The sequence below is a fragment of the Bos mutus genome, chromosome 1 (assembly GCF_027580195.1).
Source record: "Bos mutus isolate GX-2022 chromosome 1, NWIPB_WYAK_1.1, whole genome shotgun sequence".
Lineage (NCBI taxonomy): Eukaryota > Metazoa > Chordata > Mammalia > Artiodactyla > Bovidae > Bos > Bos mutus.
This window is the reverse complement of record NC_091617.1, coordinates 5836995-5856974: the sequence shown is the minus strand read 5'-3', so window position 1 is coordinate 5856974 and position 19980 is coordinate 5836995. Positions and strand designations below refer to the sequence as shown.

Below are 19980 nucleotides of genomic sequence, written 5' to 3'. Positions count from 1 at the left end.
TGGAGGAAATGTAATCCCTCAGAAACCTGGACTCTTCTTCTGGATGAAAGTGAAAGTCACTTAGTTTTGTCTGACTCTTGCGACGCCGTGGACTATACAGTCCATGGAATACTCCAGGCCAGAATACTAGCCTTTCCCTTCTCCAGGGGATCCTCCCAACCCAGGGATCAAACCCAGGTCTCCCGCATTGCAGGCAGATTCTTTACCAGCTGAGCTACATGGGAAGCCTTTGTCTACTCTTTGTCTACTGCATTTTATTTGGATTATGTTGTCAAGGAGTGGTTAGAGGATGCTGGCCTTTTGCATTGTGTATGGCCCATATCCCTTCTTGAGTTTCAAACAGAACTTCAATGGTTTTTATAAATGAATTAGTTATGGAAGTGAAAACATAAAAAAACCCCAGGATCTTTCTTTCTTATAATTTAAAATAGACTTGGCTTCTCAATTATTCGTTTAGCCTGTATTTCATCTTATTCTCATAGTCATACCTGGGTTAGGTGTTGTCAGCAAGGAGAGGACTGGGAATGAATGGTGAGTGGACCCACAGGGCCAGAGATACAGAGGTTCTGCTGACAAGAGAGCTGTCCTTTTGAACCATGGCTAAAGGTCAGAAGTATGTTCTTTGTTTTAGAAAACCTTTAAGACAGTCTTTATTAATGCTAAAATGCTTAGTTAAGCCTCAACCAGAACCACTACACTTACATATATATTTTTTTAATATTTTTTCTGTTCAGAATTTTCTCATCTTTTGTTCGTTTATATTTTATGTATTAATTATTTTTGTCCACACCTCAAGACTCGTGGGATCTTAGTTCTCCGACCAGGGATTGAACCTGTACCCCCTGCGTTGGAAGCTTGGAGTCTTAACCACTGGACTGCCCGGGAAGTCCCCTATAGTTCTGTCTTTATCTGTACAGAATAATAGAATGGACACCAATAGCTACTCACTACTCTAGATCCCATAACTCTTTTAAACTTTCTAGTAAGGGTCAAAACGCTTTGCTTCAAGGTCATATTATTCTTGAGAAGCACTTTCTTCTGGTTCTATGCACAGCTTTTCTTACCATGTGAATCCAACTGGCATGAATTCGTTCAGAAATTCTGCTGTAGAAAACCTTTCCTCCTGCCCAGTGAGTGCCTGCTACAATTCCCATAGTCTTTTCGTCTAAGGAGATTAGCCTTATTACAAGGACAGCAGCAGCAGATTCTTGAAGAGATTTGGGTAAGCTTATCAGGTTTCCTCTGATGCTTCTGAGAACCGCCTTTTGATCCAGCAGCACCTGCCTCTTTTTAATGTTTTTGGCTGTACTGAGTCTTCCTCGTGGCGCTTGGGCTTTCTCTAGTTGCACTGCGTGGGCTTTCTCGTTATGTCATGGGCTTAGTTGGCCCCTTTGGCATGTGGGGTCTTAATGTCTTGACCAGGGATTGAACCCACGTCCCCTGCATTGGAAGGTGGATTCTCAGCATGGGGCCACTGGGGAAGTCCCAACACCTGCCTATTGCCGCCAGCCAGTGGAGGGTAGTCAGTAGAGAGTTGTGGACTCTCCTGCATCAGCGGAGTGGGTTGTGGTAAGGGCAGAGGGCAAACCCATCAAAGCTGGCCGCCCTTGGAGTCTTTCAGGGCAGAAGTAACACTTCTCTTTTTCACTCACACGTTCTTCTGTTCTATTGCGGTTGTCCTGGCCACCTCATTATCACCTTATTAAATAAAGTACTTTCCTGCATATCATATGTTTTGGTTTTGGCTAACGTCAGAGTATTGAAAGACAAGCAGTGCTTCATTGGGGAACTACCAGACTGAGCATTTGAGGATTCTGCTTGCAAAATTTTGGGACAGAGAGAGCACAGTGTATCAAAAATGAGCAAAACTGCCTTCTGCGTTCTTTCTGTCCCTAACTGATGTTTACAGGTCCAAAGATGGTAACGGCAGGACCACTCTCCCTGGAGAAAGGGCTCTCGTAGTGAGGAATTTTTATTTTCATGTTTTAGATGATACACCACCTGAAGATGCCATTCCTCTGGTCTTCCCAGAATTAGAGCAGCAACTACAGGTAAGCATTTTTCTATAGAGTCTTTCACTTTTCCTCCTTAGTTTCATAAAATACAGTGAATGGAAAAGTCATCTAATTGGGAAAGACTGATTTGTAGACAGAGTGGAGATTTCACATCATCGAGGTCTGTATTTCTAGGACTCCAGGTCATGAACTCTCAGGTAATGTCTCTGTCTGTTTATCTGGCTATAGCACAAGCATATTAAGAACTCAGGGTATAAACAAGTTCCTATATTTAAAAAAAAATTATTTTTTTAATATAAGATTATCATATTTATTACTCATTGTTCACATTAAAATACATACTTTATCAGATATATTGCATATGTTTCACTATCTGCTCAAAATACTGTAAATCTATTTTTTAAATTTTATTTTATTTTTAAACTTTACAATATTGTATTGGTTCTGCCATATATCGAAATGAATCCGCCACAGGCATACATGCGTTCCCCATCCTGAACCCTCCTCCCTCTTCCCTCCCCGTACCATCCCTCTGGGTCCTCCCAGTGCACCAGCCCCAAGCATCCAGTATCGTGCATCGAATCTGGACTGGTGACTCGTTTCATACATGATATTATACATATTTCAAGGCATTGAATGGCATTGAATGGCAAGAATGGCATTGAAATATGTATAATATCATATAAAAATTATTTTAACTGAAGGATAATTGCTTTACAACGTTGGTTTCATTTCTGCCATATATCAGCATGAGTTAGCTATAGATGTACATATGTCCCCTCCCTCGTGAACCCCCCTCCCACCTCCCACCCTTTCCCAGCCCTCTAAGTTGTTATAGCAAGCTCCTCCTTTGAAGGCATTTTGGACGTGGGGGTGGTCTGGTGCCTGCTCTCCTTACCTGTGGGTGTTTCTGGGCCATTGCAGTTTTGGCCCATGGTGGGTTGGTGATCTAGTGATAAACTACAAGGGAGACTTGGCATGTGTGGCAAGATTCAGAATAATTTTCATTTCTCAACTCCACCCTTATCTCCTCCCAAGTTCTCTGAGAATTCTTAAAAATAGAATGTAATTATTTTAAGCTAAATCTTCTGAATACTTTATGTACTTATGGAAAACCCTAATGAACTTTTTGGCCAACCTGATATTTTGTATGCATAATTTATGGATGATCTATCAAAGATATCCTCTTTTAATACACCAGAATTATTTGGAAGGAGCTAATTTATGACACATTAATTTTCTTCAGATGATATATGATTTCAGAAAGATGACTTTAGGAAGAGGTTCTGCTGAAAACACTGGATACTGGCCTTGGGTCAGATGTTCTCTTGAGTACTTCACTTTGCAGTCACATTTAGACCAGTCTAGTAGCGGTCTGGAATCCCATTACAGATATTTGTTTAGTCACCACTTTTTTCCCTCTGAATACCAATTCTGAAAATCTTTGACAGGGGCAGGGGGTCTACCACCTCCAGTTAGTTCCCAGCTGATGTTTCTCCTTGACTTATACTTGGCAGTTTTCACATTTGTGGATGTGCCTGGTATCCTAATGCCATTTGAATTTGGGACCCCCAGACTGGAATGGCCCTTGACAGAGGTGGAAAGAACCAAGAATGAGCCCTGTGCAACCCGAGATAGGGTCCTTTTTTTGTAATCTGGAAGCACCCAGGTTGGGTCTGAAGAGTGGTGCTCCACTGCTGGGGTGGTCCCCTGAAAACGTACCCAACATGGGTATATGTTGACTAGACGTGGTGCTGACCCAACATGGGTCAACATCAGGCGTGATCAGACCTCCTGGAGAAGCCCTTACCTCATCTCTGCACAGTCCTGGGTGTCGTCCCAGCCCTCCAATAGAAAGCCTGCCAACAGAGCCATATCAATAATGTAGAGATTACTGAAGGTGGTCCAGGAGGTGGGAGGTTATGACCACACAGCTGTCAAAAGACAGCTCCATTCTCCTCTAAAATGTCTTCTGCAGCTATTATCTACAGTACCTCCTTCTTCTCCCGTCCCCATGTGGGGTCTTCCACCCAACTCTCCTGATTCCTGAGGTATAACCCCACCCCCCAGCCTCTCTTCTCATCATGGAGGACAACTCAGCCGTTCCTCTGCTTTCCAGTCTGGCACGTTCACATGACATACAGCCTCCCTTGCTTAGCTTCTGTCCTTCCGGAGGCCTGTGTATGTGCTACTCGTGGTGTAGTTGGGATTGCAAAATAATAACTCTATTTTTTTCCCCAGTCACAGCTTTTCTCCTTTATTTTACTGTTACCTCAAAGCTATTTTATTATCATAGGAGTCAGCTGAAATTAAGGAGTTAACATGTTTTGAAAATAAAAGAGTGAATGTGTGTTCAGATTCTTATTCCCCCATCAATAGTGTGGATCATGAATTCTACTCTTTTGTATTGACAATTTTTTTTCCTTTGGAACATTAATGGTCTTCTCTGACTCGTGGATCATTCTTCACAGGATTCATAGCTCCCTTGGAAGTTATCCAGATAATTCTTCTGTTAAAGTATTGCAAGATCCATTTGAATTTTACAGCTTTAATCCCATTTGACATATACTAGAAATTAAGTCTATTTAATTATTTAATCCAATGAGACTATTTCATCTTTATTGAGCTTTAATGAATTAGTCAGTTGAGAGGCTGTCTTCTGCTTCAGGGGTTATGATACCCCCAACTTTCCAAACCCTCAGCTTTCACACCCTCAACTTTCCCACCCTAAAATATGGCATTGCTTTTTCGTCTTTTTTAAAGAGTTTTTGATGTGGAACATTTTTAAAGTCTTTACTGGATTTATTACAATATTGCTTCTGTTTTATATTTTGTTTCTTTGGCCACGAGGCACACAAGATCTTAGCTCCCTGACCACATGCCCTGAATTGGAAGGCAAAGTCTTAATTAACCACTACACCATCAGGGAAGTCCCTATAGTATTGTTTTACCACTTCATGACTAGAGAGAACGTTCCCAGCAGTACAACTAAAAGCACTTAAGTGAGGGCTTGTTTTTTGGGTGAAGGATCTGATTGAGTTTGTTATAAACATTTACCATTAGTCAAGCCATTTGGTTAGCGTTGCCTCTGTCTAAGACTGTTGTCTGTTACCTTTATTATACATTCTAGGGTATGAGTGACTAAAACATATGAAGATAAGGATTGAGAGGGGAAAGATAACACAAAGCTATATCTAAAAGCAGATTCTTATTTCCATGCTTAGCATAAGCATATAAATTTAAGCCACTCTGCAGCAGAAAGTCTCTATATTGAAAGCAATGAAAATGCTTTATGTATGAAAGGAACCATCGATTCTGTGGAGCAGGCTGTCTTTATAGTCAGTTCCTTGTGCTTTCATCACATAATAATGGCTCTTGGAATTTTACCGACCATCATAATCCTCTACAGAAGAATAAAAGTTAGGTTACAGAGGTATATGAGTGCTTTGTGGTTGTAACTGTTTGCTTGAGGATGAACTGATTCTTACTTGTCTCTGAAAAAGTGTAAGTGAAAGTTTCTGACTCTTTGTGACCCTGTGGACTGTAAACTGCTGGGCTCCTCCATCTGTGGAATTCTCCAGGCAAGAATACTGGAGTGGGTAGCAATTCCCTTCTTCAGGAAGTCTTCCCAACCCAGCGATCTAACCCAGGCCTTCTGTACTGCAGGCAGATTCTTTACTATCTGAGCCACCAGGGAAGCCCTCAGTTCAGTTCAGTTCAGTTGCTCAGTGGTGTCCGACTCTTTGAAACCCCATGAATCGCAGCACACCAGGCCTCCCTGTCCATCACCAACTCCCAGAGTTCACTCAGACTCACGTCCATCGAGTCAGTGATGCCATCCAGCCATCTCATCCTCCGTCGTCCCCTTCTCCTCTTGCCCCCTATCCCTCGCAGCATCAGAGTCTTTTCCAATGAGTCAGCTCTTTGCATGAGGTGGCCAAAGTACTGGAGTTTCAGCTTCAGCATCATTCCCTCCAAAGAAATCCCAGGGCTGATCTCCTTCAGAATGGACTGGTTGGATCTCCTTGCAGTCCAAGGGACTCTCTAGAGCCTTATAAATATGAAAAGTAATTGATGCTAGGTGATGATTGCTAAGCCCTGCTCTCTGCATACCCTCACATTTAAATCCCACCCATGCACATTGAGTGTTACTTGGACAAGGGATGTTTTGCCACAAATGATCTCATTTGATCCTTGCAACACTTGTGTAAACTATTATGTCTCTGCTTTAAGGATGAAACATGTGAGTCAAATTTTGGTCTACATAAATTTGCTATTTCTGACTAGATCTCTGATTCTGAATCTAGGTAACATTTTTTTCTTTTCAACTGTGGCAGAACCTATGGGCTGCTTAAATTACATGGATAGGTGGAGAATGTCTGATTTGTGAGGTTGCTATACTGTGGTTGTAGAACAGACTTGTAAAATCTGTTCTGACTTTTGGATGTCCATTACACACTCTTTCATAGTTTATAAAATGCAGCTATCAACTATTTGGTAGTTACTCTACCACCAATTTGACCCCCAAGATTTTTCAGTTGCTTTGCCAAGAATCTGGACATGTTTGAGCATGTAATTCATGGTGCTTCTATTTTCACAGAAGCCAAAAAAGCCTTGGGCAAGAATAGCAGTGACAAACATTTCTCTTGATGTCTCTATTAATGCGAAATGTTGGGCAAGAGACCTTGGGGGTAAGGTAGGTGTTAAAATGAGCAACTCTATATAGGCCTCAGCCCAGTGGCAGATGGTAGGTTGATTCTATTTTGTGTGGATTCCTTTCCTGGAACTTGGTTTCTAAATTCTTCATGTCCATTAGGGGCAGTGTTTGGGCAGAGCTAGTTTAGACCGTACTGTCAAAAGAAAGGAGGTTCAACTCTAGGTCCACTTGTAAGAATGAATGAAAAACATGACTTTTCTTTTGGCCTCTGTTTCCTTTTATTTGAAGAAGAGGCTGTGACTGACCTCCCTCTCTTTTCTGAAGGATGGCACAATCCTTTAACAGTCCCAGGGTCTGCTCAGAACCAAATTTGTCTTATTAGTAAAATTTAACCATGTTGCTATGTTTTGGAGATTGTAGTTTGACCTATGGAAGATCCAAAGCTAAGCTTTGTGATCTTTTTTACCCTGGGAAGATTATGCTTTTATAATCAGGTGGAGGGCATGCCAACACCTAGATTGTAATAGACTTGTTAAGGGGAGTGACAACCACCGGGGTATGCACACTGGCATCAGGCTGACCTGAATTTGGACCATCGCTCCCCATCTACTAGTTTTGTAATTTGGAACATGTTATTTCCTTTTTGTAAACCTCACTTTTTTTTTTTTCAATTTCTTTCTCTTTTTTTTTTTGGCCATGCCGTGGGACATGTGGGATCTTAGTTCCCTAACCAGGGATCGAACCCACGTCCCTTGCGTTGGAAGCCCTGAGGTGTTAAACACTCGACTTCCAGGGAAGTCCCAAACCTCACTTTTTTGACCTGCAAAGTAGAGAAAATATCTCATATCATTGTGCAAATTAAATGAGATGATGAATAGATATAGCACAGTACTTGGCAAAATAATTGCTCAATTAATGTTAATTTCCTGCTTTAGTGAAATTGTTTATTGAATGAACTATTGAAGTACCAGTATCTTCATATGTGTAAAATTAAATGAGAGAAGCATCTCTTTGGATTTTTGAGTTAGGAATAGAGATGCCCTCTTCTTTAAGATATTTGGAAAACAAAGACTTTTTTTTTTTTTTTTTAAATCAAATTGAGCAATAGCTTCAGTCCCTTCTAAGGTCCTCCCATCTAATATGAGAAGACAGTAACAGGTGTCTCTGCAGTACACATTGAACTTGCTTTTTTCTCAGACAGAGTTTGGTAAGTCCAGAAACTGATGTCACCTCCACAAATAACCAATTTCTTAGCTTTGGTTGTGTACTATAGTATCTTGTTATCCTAGCAGTCTCTCCTGAAACTTCTTTTAGGTCTTGCATCAGTGTATCACTTGCTGTCTGGGAAACAAAGATGGTATAAAATGGAGGATGAGCATTCCAGGATTCTACTACAGTGCTCTTGAACATCCAGATAAAGCACTAAAAAAAGTCCTGCCATTTTCTCTCTCACACATGTATTAAAAAGTATATTACCGCTTTTTTTTTTTTGGCTGCTGTGACTACACAGAAAACATATATAGATTACTTGGAGCTTTACAATGATACCTTTATTATTATTATTTTTTGAGCAGCCCAGTTTTTAGGCTATGCATTCTCAGAAACATTTGGGATACTCGACTTATCTGTCCCTTTAATACTGCTTATGTTGATAGAATTGACCTAAATAGCCTTCATTTCAATATTATATAATATAATGTTATATTATATAAAATTTTATGTGTAATGTAAAATTTTATATGTATAACAATATATAAAATTTTATGTGTTTAATATATTGTATATATGTAATATATAATGATATAATGTGTTATGTAATGTATAAGATATGCTATAATTATTACTTAGTGATGACTTTGACCATGATGTAGATACTATGGAAATGTCAATTCTTAAAATGGTAAAAAAGATATTTACAATTCCGAGATAAAAGAGTTTTCAAATATGGCAGTTAGTCCTGACTGTGGTTTTCCACTTAGTTATAACAGATTACACTTGCTCATTTGGGGACATTGAAATGAGACAAAATTTAAACCAGACACCTTCTGTGCTACCCCCAAAATAAAGATAACACCAAGAATCAAGGAATAAATAAGAAGTCTGCTCAGCAACTGTAGAATATTTATTTCTCTAAATATATCTTCTGTATGGGAAGCTGGGAGAGGAAAATTAAATTCTTACGTTTTTTAAGTGGATGGGGCCAGTAGTATTTGAAGAAGCCAAGTAGAAAACGGAAATGCTTAAGCTGGCTTTGCCCCTTGCGGAGAGATGCTTGGCTTGGTCCGTTCCCACGGGGCTCTTTCCAGAGGACAGAGTCCATTTCGGGAGGAGCTAGCTATAAAACGATGGATAGGATGGTGTGGCTCAAGCCAGCATTCTTGGAACAGGAGCCTGTGGTTTCTCTCTTACTTCATCTTGTTAAATTGGTCCTGATGATTGGGGTGGATACCAGAGATCGTAGTGGTTCACTCACGCTGCCGTGTAATTTAAAGCCCTTGCAAACTCTATCCTTAGGCAGCGGCAGGATGAGGGAGGGGATGGGGGTGAGGAGGAACTGCCTTCTCCTGGGCTCTGACTTCATCCAAACCCCAATCTGTGTCTTGGGAAAGTGTGTTTCAACGTTCGCTTGAGACACTGTCAAGGGAAGGTCTTAATTTAGCCTTCTTAGAACTGGCTGTGTTGTGAGGAGACCAGAGACCACATATTCAGTGTATCGGAAAAGTTGTTTCTGCAGTTTTGCAGAGTTTGTGCTCTAGTGCCCAAAGAATATTTTTATGTTTTCATTTTCTTTTCTTTTTTGCAAATGATGGTATACTTGGGATTTTTTTCAAACTTAAATCTTTGATTTTATATTGGGGTATAACTGGTTGATAGTGTTGTGATTGTTTCAGGTGAACAGTGAAGGGACTCAGCCGTACATATACATGTATCCGTTCTCCCCCAAACTCCCCTCTCATCCAGGCCAGCACATAACATTGAGCAGAGTTCCCTGTGCTATACAGTAAGTCCTTGTTGGTTATCCATTTTGAATATAGCAGTGTGTACGTGACCTTCCCAAAGTCCCTAACTCAAATAGGGTATCTTTGGCTTCCATTTCTTTGAAATTCAATATTTCGTTCTTTAAATAAGAATGTGCAATACATGCATCCAAACGAAGGGAGAATTTAGGGTAACTGTGGAGAAAGTAACAAGGAAAATTGCTCTTCATGAAGCGAAAAGAAATTCAGTGTCAACATGGAGTTTACTTATTGCTTGTCCATTCCTAGCATGGGAATATAAGTATGAAAATCTCTTGACGGAGAATAGTCAAAATCAAAGAGAATTGAAATAAAAAATAAAAGTGTTATAGATACATGAGAATTTACTGTATAGCACAGAGAAACGTATTCAATATATTGTAATAACCTATAATGGAAAAGAATCTGAAAAAGAATGTATATATATGTATATGTACACTTATATAACCAAATCACTTTGCTGTATACATCTGAAACTAACACAAAATTATAAATCAACTATACTTAAAATTTTAAAAAAAGTGTTAATTATTATTCCAAGAAGTTAATAGCTGTTTTTCATCTGGTTACTACAGGCATTCTTTTACATTATTTTTTAGGTTTTTATTTCTTTTAGTGTGAGCACATGCTAAATAGTATCTTAAACCAACGTGTGACTGATTGATTCATGAGTGCCAGTAAACTGTCACCTGATGTAAGCCTACTAGTAGCTCCATTTTAAAATTGGAAACCTGATTCCTGTGCTTGAATTTTAGGAACCTATTTCCTCAGGCGAACACTTTATTCAGTGAACTCTGTTGGGTAAATATTGTCTCCTATTTTGAGGGCTTATTCGAAGGGAAGAGAGACTCACGTTTGGTGAAGGCCGTATGGTATGATGCGCACACACACACCCACATTATGCCATGAAACAGTGAGAGTGGGCTGTGTCATGCTGGGCCACACATCCCATTACTCTGTAGTTCTGTTTAATATCAGGTAAATTCCTGTTGGGATGAGAACAATATGTGCTTAGAAAACTCTTGGATTAGTTTCCTGAAATGGGGTAAATGACCAATGATGTTAAATGCCATTCCAGAGACAGTGGGTCCTGCTGACCAGAGGGCACTTCGGTTTGTCCAGCAACATTTGGGTTAGTGGTACACAGTTTCAAGTTATAAAGGGGTAGGAAATTTTAATTCCCTGGGGAGAAATTTGGGAAGGAGAGAAAGATAGGGTGTGAACAAAGTGAGTCTCAGATGGGGAATCCTGCAAGCAATGCTTGGAAGATGGGTTGGGGGCAGCAGAAGGATCTAATGACACTTTTTTTTTTTCCATTAACTGTTAAAAAAATTGTGGTAAAAACACATAACATAAATATTATCATCTTAATCAGTTTTAAGGGTACAGTTCAGTAGTGTTAAGTATATTTGTATTGTTGTGTAACCAATCATCAGAACATTTGCATCTTGCAAAACTGAAACTCTATTCTCATTAACCAATAATTCCTCATTTACACGCACCAGCCCCTGGCAACTTAAAAAGATAATTTTATAATATTGTGGTGGTTGTGCAATATCACTTCTTGCCTTGCTTAAAAAAAATCTATTTTACTCTTCAGTGCTTTTATGCAAATTGGAAGAATGTGTATTGGTGCTGAGTTACAAGTCAGGCTGGGTGAAGACAGAGCTCTTAGGCGCAGGAGATTGACATGAACCCTGGCATCATTTTACTCCCTAAAAACCCTGAACACTAAGTATTTTTGGCTTTTTAAAAAGTTAAGAAAAACGTCTTAATTGTGGGCAGACTTGAAAATATTGTGATATATAGCACGGTCAGCCTGCTGAGAGCATGTGAGGATATCGAATATATCTTGAAATGCTCCCTTTCCTCATGTCCCTTTAGCATGATTGATCATGCTACCAGGACATAAAAACATCTTCAAATTTCCCACAGTTAAAAACTGCCAACAGGGACTTCCCTGGTGGTCCAGTGGTTAATACTTCGCCTTTCAGTGCGAGGGGGTGCAAATTCAGTCCCTGGTCAGGGAACTAGATCCCATATGCCTCGTGGCCAAAAAACCAAAACATAAAACAGAAGCAATCTTGCAACAAACTCAATAAAGGCTTTTTAAATGGTTCACATAAAAGAAAATCATTTAGAATATACAATGGATTACCTGGTTCTGACTTAGCTGGGTTTTTTTCTTAAAGTCATGATAAACCAAGAAGACACATATATTTGAACAATTTAAAAATGAATCTTGGGACTTTTCTGGTGGCCCAATAGTTAAGACTCCTCGCTTTCAATGCAGGGGGCACAATTTCGATCCCTGGTCAGGGAACTAAGATTCTACATGCCAGGCATTGCAGCCACAAAGTTAAATAAATTAGTTTAAAAAAAGCTTTTAGAAAAACAATGCCAATAAAAAAAGAAGTCATGAAAACCTTGCCCCTTTAATAAAAAGCATTTCATGTTGGCAAGCCAAGGGGGAAAACAGGCCTCTCACCTCTTAAGAAAATTATTATTTGTAATTTTCAGTGTTCCTTTTAAACCATAGCAGCAAAGGGCATTTCTCCCTTTCATGACTTCTCTCATCTGTATCCTCTTTGGCATGCAAGCATGGAGTCCTAGAATTTTCTGGCTGTCACATAGGTGGCTATGCTGAATTCATCGTGCGGGTACCTCCATGTGGCAGCTTATGGACTGAGCTGAATATAGTTTATGAGTGTTCAAAAGGGCAGGAAATAGGATGTGTTGAGTCTTAGGGCTTTTCAGTAGGCAAATCCTTTAACAGGGCACAGGTGATTTAATAGCAGCTTGGCAAGGGTACCCAGAGTAAATTGCTTTCATTACTCTTACTCTTACACCTGGTCATTTGCCAGTATAACAGGTGAAAATTGAGGAGGGGTGGTGATTTCTAGGACTAGAGGAGCCAGGAGTTCTGAATGCCTTTGGCGATGGCTTTATCTCCTGGGGTGAGTTGTACTGTAATACTCCTGGGCACTACTTTGCAATTTATTTCACTATAAAAAAGCATAATTGTTCCAACAGGCTGAGTTTATGCTGTGAATGTGTCCATAGGGCGGTGAGGAAAAATACTACATAATAGAATTATTGGATGAATTTCCATAGATTAGAACACAATAGATGTTCCACATAAAGGTTAATTTCATCCACATTTACTCTGAATTTTATTTCGTTTAGAAGATCTCTACTCAGAAGGCTTCATGACAAATAGGAAGGGTTATCTTATTTATCAGTCAGATTTTATAGAATTTTGTAGAACTTTCTAGAATTTTTTTGGCATCTTGGGTGAGACTGCTAAATATGACACCCAAAGAAATCAGTTTCCTTGAAGAATATAATGAGAGGCACAAGTAGTAAGGAATTCATTATTTCTCATTTACTAATATAAAATTAGTGAGATTGTAACCTAGTCAGACACATAGCATACATATTTAAGAATACTGTGAAGAGAAGATTAGACAGAAGAGCCTGTATAACGATTAAGTGGTCTTTCTCAGGTACTGGGCTTCCCTGGTGGCTCAGATGGTAAAGAATGCAGGAGACCTGGGTTCAATCCCTGGGTTGGGAAGATCTCTGGAGAAGGGAATGGCAACTCCCTCCAGTATTCTTGCCTGGAGAATCTCAAGGACAGAGGAGCCTGGCAGGCTAGAGTCCTTGGGGTCGCAAAAGAGTCAGACACAACTGAGTGACTAACACTTTCTCAGATACTATGCAACATTTTTCTATTAAATAATTGAAAAGGGTGATTACAAACCTCTTTAAAAGAATATTAACTAGTTTTTCTCAAAGTAATGTGTTTAATAACATGCTGCTAATTAGAACTTAGAATTGCAAACTGAGGGAAAGCCAATTCTTTAAAAATAAATTCTAGAAAGAAGTCAGCATGTTGTGGTTAGAAAAACTTGTGTGCTGGCTGTTGTCCCCCTCAAGGATGGGAGAAAAGCACAGACAGGAATCCTTGTTCTCTTTGCCTGCACATGTTGTAAGCATCGTTTTATTTGGGATTTGGTCTTTCATATGGTTGGTTAATTGTTGCAAGCATTATTTCCAGGCCAGCATCATTTCTTCAGTTTGGCTTCCTTTCTTTCTTTTTATTTTTTTCTCTTGGAGTATAGTTGATGTACAATGTTGTGTTAGTTTCAAGTGTACAACAAAGTGAATCAGTTATACACACGCATCTTTTTTAAGATTCTTTTCTCACAAAAGTCCTTACAGACTACTGAATAGTGTTTCCTGTGCTATACAGTAAGCACTTATTAGTTATCTATTTTATGTATAGTGATGTATGTATGTTCATCCCAGTCTCACAATTTATTCCTCCCCCTATTCTCCCCTGGTAACCACAGGTTTCTTTTCTATTTCTGTGACTCTATATATTTATTTTTTTTTGTAAGTAAGTTTATTGGACTCCTTTCTTGGAGGGCTCCTCCTCTCTACAAGTTTCATTTATGCCTCTGGGCATCAGGAATAAAATCAAGGGGTGGTTGAAACACACAACCGAAATATTCTCTAAAGCAGAGTTTAAGATTCTTAGAATTATAGGGGACTTATTTTTCAGTGCATGGCAGGTAGCTGACCTGTCATGGGTCTCAGGGCTCTGGCCTGGGCCTGAGGGTGCCCTGGAATAACACTGGACGATGCATGTGGCAGGGGGTGGGGGGGTTGGGGGGGGTGGTTATTGGGCCACTTCTCCATTTGTAGTCAAATAGAATCAGCCAGTCCCTGTCCAGTGTGGATCAACAATGCCATTCTCCTGAAAAACCTCTTCCTCTAAAGATCACCAGGATAGCACAGTGGTTGGCAATTTATTCTGCTACAAGGAAATGGACTGATTTCTTTTCTTTTTTTTTTTGGTGAAGCCTCTGCCGCCTTGTCATGACTCCATGGAATCCATGCAGGTGTACAAGCAGCACTGCCAGATAGCAGAAGAATACCGCGAGGTGAAAAAGGAGATCGCCCTGCTGGAGGAAAGAAAGTAAGTAGTGTGCCGCCCCCGGCTACCCTCATCCTTGACCGCTGACTGCTGCTCATGGATGGTGGACGGTAGGGGAGGACAGGCTGAGCGTGGGGGCGAGAGGGAAGGAGACAGGTGGGCAGGAGAACTTTCTGTGGTTCAGGGTTCTGTGCCTTCATCTGTGATTCTAGGAGTGATAAAGAGGAACTGTGCTGGATGAAAGAGACCGGCCAGAGGAACCAGGGCAGTGTGTCCTACTCAAAACTTAACTTTTAACGAGCATTCTTTAATTCAGGAAATCAAAGATGCTAAAATACCGCCTGGAGCCACGTGGTGTTCCCTGAGAATGTGCTCAAAGGCCCAGGGCACTTTGTCTTAGGGTGGATTTTAATTAATGCTTGAATGCTGGCATGCCTACCTCAGGTAGAGAAGCCACTGGGATGGCTCCTTGGGATAAGGTAAATGTGTTAGTTGATTAACTGTATTTTATAGCTCAATAGTCCAGTAAGTTTTCTTTTTTTTTTTTATCTTCACAGCTTCTATTATCATTAAAGTTCTGCTGAAGGGAGTTAGGCAGTTTATTAATTAAAGCATTCTCACTTTACCTACTCATAACTTTATGCTTCTGAATTCTCCTCCTGTTTTTATATTAAACTTTTTGCTTCGTATTGGAGTATAGCTGATTAACAATGTTGTGAGAGTTTCAGGTGGACAGCAAAGGGACTCAGCCATACATGTATCCATTTTCTTGATTGCACTAAATTCTGCCGATATCAACTCAGTGATCCCCGTTCTTTCATCCTTTCAAAGCATCAGACACTTTTTTTTCATAGCTTTGGTCAGTGTGTACTTACACATTTATTAGGGAGATCTTTTGATGGATATTTGCATCTCCTGCTAAATGGCAAGTGTCCTAAAAAGGGAGGATAGTCAGGTGTTTCCCACCATCATTTTCCTGAAGCACAATACATAGCGTGTAGATACTGAATCAAGTTTCGGTGAATGAGTGACACATAATCCAAACATATTGTGAGTCTTTAAGTTTCTGCTCTTCTTCTTCCTACTGGAGTGATACATGGTATCACAACATATTTCTATTTATACTTATATAAAGCATAATTTTTAAATGACTCTAAGGGAAACATATTTTGTTTTGAGAGATTTATGAAGCTCTCGGGACCCTTTGAAGACTCCCCAGAATGGTAGTTGGACAGGATAATATGGTGGGGAGCAGCACTGGTTTTAGGGTCGGACATCATTTATGCTAAGACCAGTTGGCATGTTGCAAATATCTTCTTACTTCCTTGAAGTGAAGTGAAGTCGCTCAGTTGTGTCCGACTCTTTGCAACCCCGTGGACTGTATCCCACCAGGCTCCTCTGTCCATGGGATTCTCCAGGCAAGAATACTGGAGTGGGTTGCCATTTCCTTCTCCAGGGGATCTTCCCAACCCAGGGATCGAACCCAGGTCTCCCACATTTCAGGCAGATGCTTTAACCTCTGAGCCACCAGGGAAGCCCTCTTACTTCCTTACTTTCCTTCAAATATAAAGTCATACCTGGACTTTTGGCTATAGGGCATTGAAAGATGCTCATGAGGAGATGAGAAACACAACTTTTCCTTTGTATGTCTGAGACTTACTTTTTGGTCTAAAGAGTTTTCACAAATTGGTTGGAATGCTTTGATTGTACATTTGCATACAATCTGAGTCCTTCAAAAAGTGTCATAAAGGAACTGAGGATGCCTATCAATAATGTAACCAGTGATGAAGTTAAGGGAGGACTTGTATTATCAGTGGCTTATAAACGATCTTCCAGTTGGTGTGTATGTGTGTGTTAACTATGGTGTTGTGATAGGAAAAAAAGCCCCAGGTAAATTATGTATTTATTTGTAAATAATAAATATTTTAGACTGAAGTTATAGTGTTATTTAAATTAGCCACATGTGTAGCTTTTTTGGGGGGGTGGCAATACAAGACTTTTCCACTAAATTATATGTTTTGTAAGTGTATATTTTTATATGCTGCATCAAAAAATACAATAGGACAACAATATGAGATCTCATAATACAATATGAGAGTGATTCATTGCTCTCTTATTGAAGCATATTCTTGCTGTTTCTGCAAAACTCATCTTATTTCCTCTCTCAAGCCTATTTGGAAGGGTTTGGAGTTTTCTTGAAATCATGATGTTATCTTTTTTTTTCTCTCTAAGTAATTCACTAGATTTTAGACAAAGACCAGATTCTTTGATTATTTTTTTCCTTTCTTTTTGGTAAAGTCTCTCAAAGTCCTTTTTATTCATTCCAGTTTCTGCCATTTGGGATTGGGACTTGTTACTTCAAATCTTGGTCAGTGTAATATTCTAACTGGTTTCCCTGCCTGTGGTTTCACGTTGCTAGAGAAAAGGACATGAAGTTCTCCGCCTAGATTGTGAGATCTGCCTCAGTATGGTCTTAGTACCTCTGCAGAATGTTTTAGCTCATTCTCGCCTATTCACTTTTCCTGCCTCAGTGCCCTTGCTCACATCAGGCTCAGTCTAGAGTCTCCTTCATTCCTCTTCATCTGTCCAAACGCTACCCTTGAAAAGAACTTAGCCTGTATCCCTCCCCAACCACCCCACCGCTTTTCCTGGGTGAAGAAAAACTTACTGGAATGATTCTTTGGGCACTTTTTGTAGGCTAGTGTTATCAGTAGTTACTCACTGACTGGGCTCAGATGGTAGAGAATCTGCCTGCAATGCAGGAGACGTGAGTTTGATCCCTGTATCATGAAGATCCCCTGGAGAAGGAAATGGCAACTCACTCCAGTATTCTTGCTTGAGAAATCCCATGGACAGAGGAGCCTACAGTCGGCTACAGTTCATGGGTCACAGAGTCAGACATGACTGAGCGACTATCACTATTACTGAACTGTATGTCCTGTCTTTCTGATTCTGTCTAGCTCCCTGCAGAGCTCGATACCCTTTAACTTCTCTTTGTATCCCAGTCACTGAATAGGGAGTTGAGCATAGGATAAAATATGAGTTGGGGTGATTTACAGTGGCCGATTATAGGAGATCGTTATATCCACCATGTAGCATTTTTTATTTGTAATTTGTATGGTCTGTATTTAAAATATGGAGTCAGTATCAGAAGTAAAGAATTGCTAAGATAAATTGTTAAAACTGGAAGTATGGTTATGTTTTATATTTGTAAAAAAATGAGCTTGATCCTACAAAGGCTTTGTGCGGTTCATGTTGTTTTTTTTTTAACACTTTACTGAAGTGGGCTTCCCTGGTGGCTCAGATGGTAAAGCATCTGCCACAAGGAAATGGCAAACCACTCCAGTACTCTTGCCTCGAAAATTCCATGGACTGAGGAGCCTGGTAGGCGGACACGACTGAGTGACTTCACTTTCATTTTACTGAAGTAGAAATTCATTTTGCAACAGATATTCTCCTAAATGGTCTTTGTGTTTAGGCAAGATTGTTGTTCAGTTGCCAAGTTGTGTCCGACTCTTTGTGACCCCATGGACGGCAGCATGCCAGGCTTCCTTGTCCTTCACTGTCTCCTGGAGTTTGGTCAAACTCATGTCCATTGATTTGGTGATGCTATTCAACCATCCCATTCTCTGTCGTCCCCTTCTCCTCCTGACCTCAATCTTCCCCAGCTTCAGGGTCTTTTCCAGTGAGTTGGCTCTTCGAATCAGGTGGCCAGAGAATTGGAGCTTCAGCTTCAGCATCAGTTCTTCCAATGAATACTCTAATTTCCTTTAGGATTGACTGGCTTGATCTCCTTGCAGTCCAAGAGACTCTCAAGAGTCTTCTCCAACACCACAATTTGAAAACATCAATTCTTTGGCACTCAGCCTTCTTTATAGTTCAACTCTCACATTCATACATGACTACTGGAAAAACCATAGTTTTGACTAGATGGACCTTTGTTAGCAAAGTGATATCTCTGCTTTTTAATACACTGTCTAGGTTTGTCATAACTTTTCTTCCAAGGAGCAATTGTCTTTTAATTTTGTGGCTGCAGTGATTTTGGAGCCTGAGAAAATAAAATCTGTCATTATTTCCACTTTTCCCTCTGCTCTTTGCCATGAAGTGATGGAGCCGGATGCCATGATCTTAGTTTTTGGATTGTTGAATTTTAAGCCAGCTTTTTCATTCTCCTATTTCACCCTCATCAAGAGGCTCTTTAAAGGGGGAAAAAAAAAAGTCTCTTTAGTTCCTCTTTACTCTCTGCCATTAGAGGTAGTATCATCTGCATATCTGAGGTTGTTGATACTTAGTCAAAATAGAGTGGACCAAATGGATTTGACTGAAATAAATCAGCTCTTCATTTTTCAATCATTTGGATGAGCATTTCTTCCCTATATTTAATAAAATGTGACTGATTACGTTGCTTCTGGATATATCTATATCTATGACTGGATATATATACATCCAGAGAATGGATATATATGACTGAGTTCCTTTGCTGTCCACTGAAACTCTACGACATTGTTAATTGGCTATAACACCAGTACAAAATAAAGCGTTAAAAAAAAGAACAGCCACTGCGTTCAGCTGTGCAGTGAATGTTCCATACCACACTGAGAGGGGCACTGTCCATATTAACCCAGGTGTTTAAGAGAGAGTTTTTACATGTTGGAGCCATGTGGGCACAGGTTAAACTGAACTTCACTCTCGTCTCCAGAGGGGGTCTCCCTGGATCTAGTTTGAGAGACTTCACAGAGGGGAGAGAAGAGTTGATTATATATTATTTTAAATCTTGTCTGTTGGGTGGATAAAGAGAATCAAACATTTTCTAAGATTACAAACTCACAATAGGGTGAATTTAATTTAAAGAATAGTTTCTGGTTTATTGACCGGTGATATACAAACAGCTGCTTCTTACTTTCATTGGGAAGTTTTCTCTTCTCAGCTGAAAAAAAAAAGACAATTTTACTGAAAGCTTTAAAAATTTACCAATAATTCTGACAGCTTTGCAAAACTCTACTATCATTTTTGCCTGTTTTTTTCTAACCCTTTTGTATGTGAATAAATATATTTATATAAGTACAAGTATAGTAACATAAAATATATATATACTTTTTTCAATAAATATTATGAGCATTTTTATAGAACACATATAAATTTTGTGTACTAATGGAAACTCATAGAAATGAGTTTTTTTTTTTGTTGGGCTATAAACTTGAGTTGGTTATTTTGTTATTGTTTTCTTTTTGTTTCCTCTGTTTTTTTTTTTTCCTTGCCATTTCCTTTTTTTTTCCTTGACATCCTGTGGGTTAATTGAACATATTTTAGGATTCCATTTTTATCTATTTTAGTATTAAAAAAATTTTT

The 19980-nt window shown here is 39.6% G+C and overlaps 1 protein-coding gene across 3 annotated transcripts in view; it reads left to right on the top strand.

Moving 5' to 3' along the window:
* Window positions 1-19980, top strand: part of MAP3K7CL (MAP3K7 C-terminal like) — a 48073-nt gene that overhangs the window by 16477 nt on the left and 11616 nt on the right. For all 3 annotated transcript variants that reach the window (XM_070368719.1, XM_070368695.1, XM_070368617.1), the window contains 2 exons: window positions 1990-2051; window positions 14558-14673. In XM_070368719.1, coding sequence (XP_070224820.1) covers window positions 1990-2051; window positions 14558-14673 — 178 coding nt within the window. The remainder of the gene's footprint in view (window positions 1-1989; window positions 2052-14557; window positions 14674-19980) is intronic.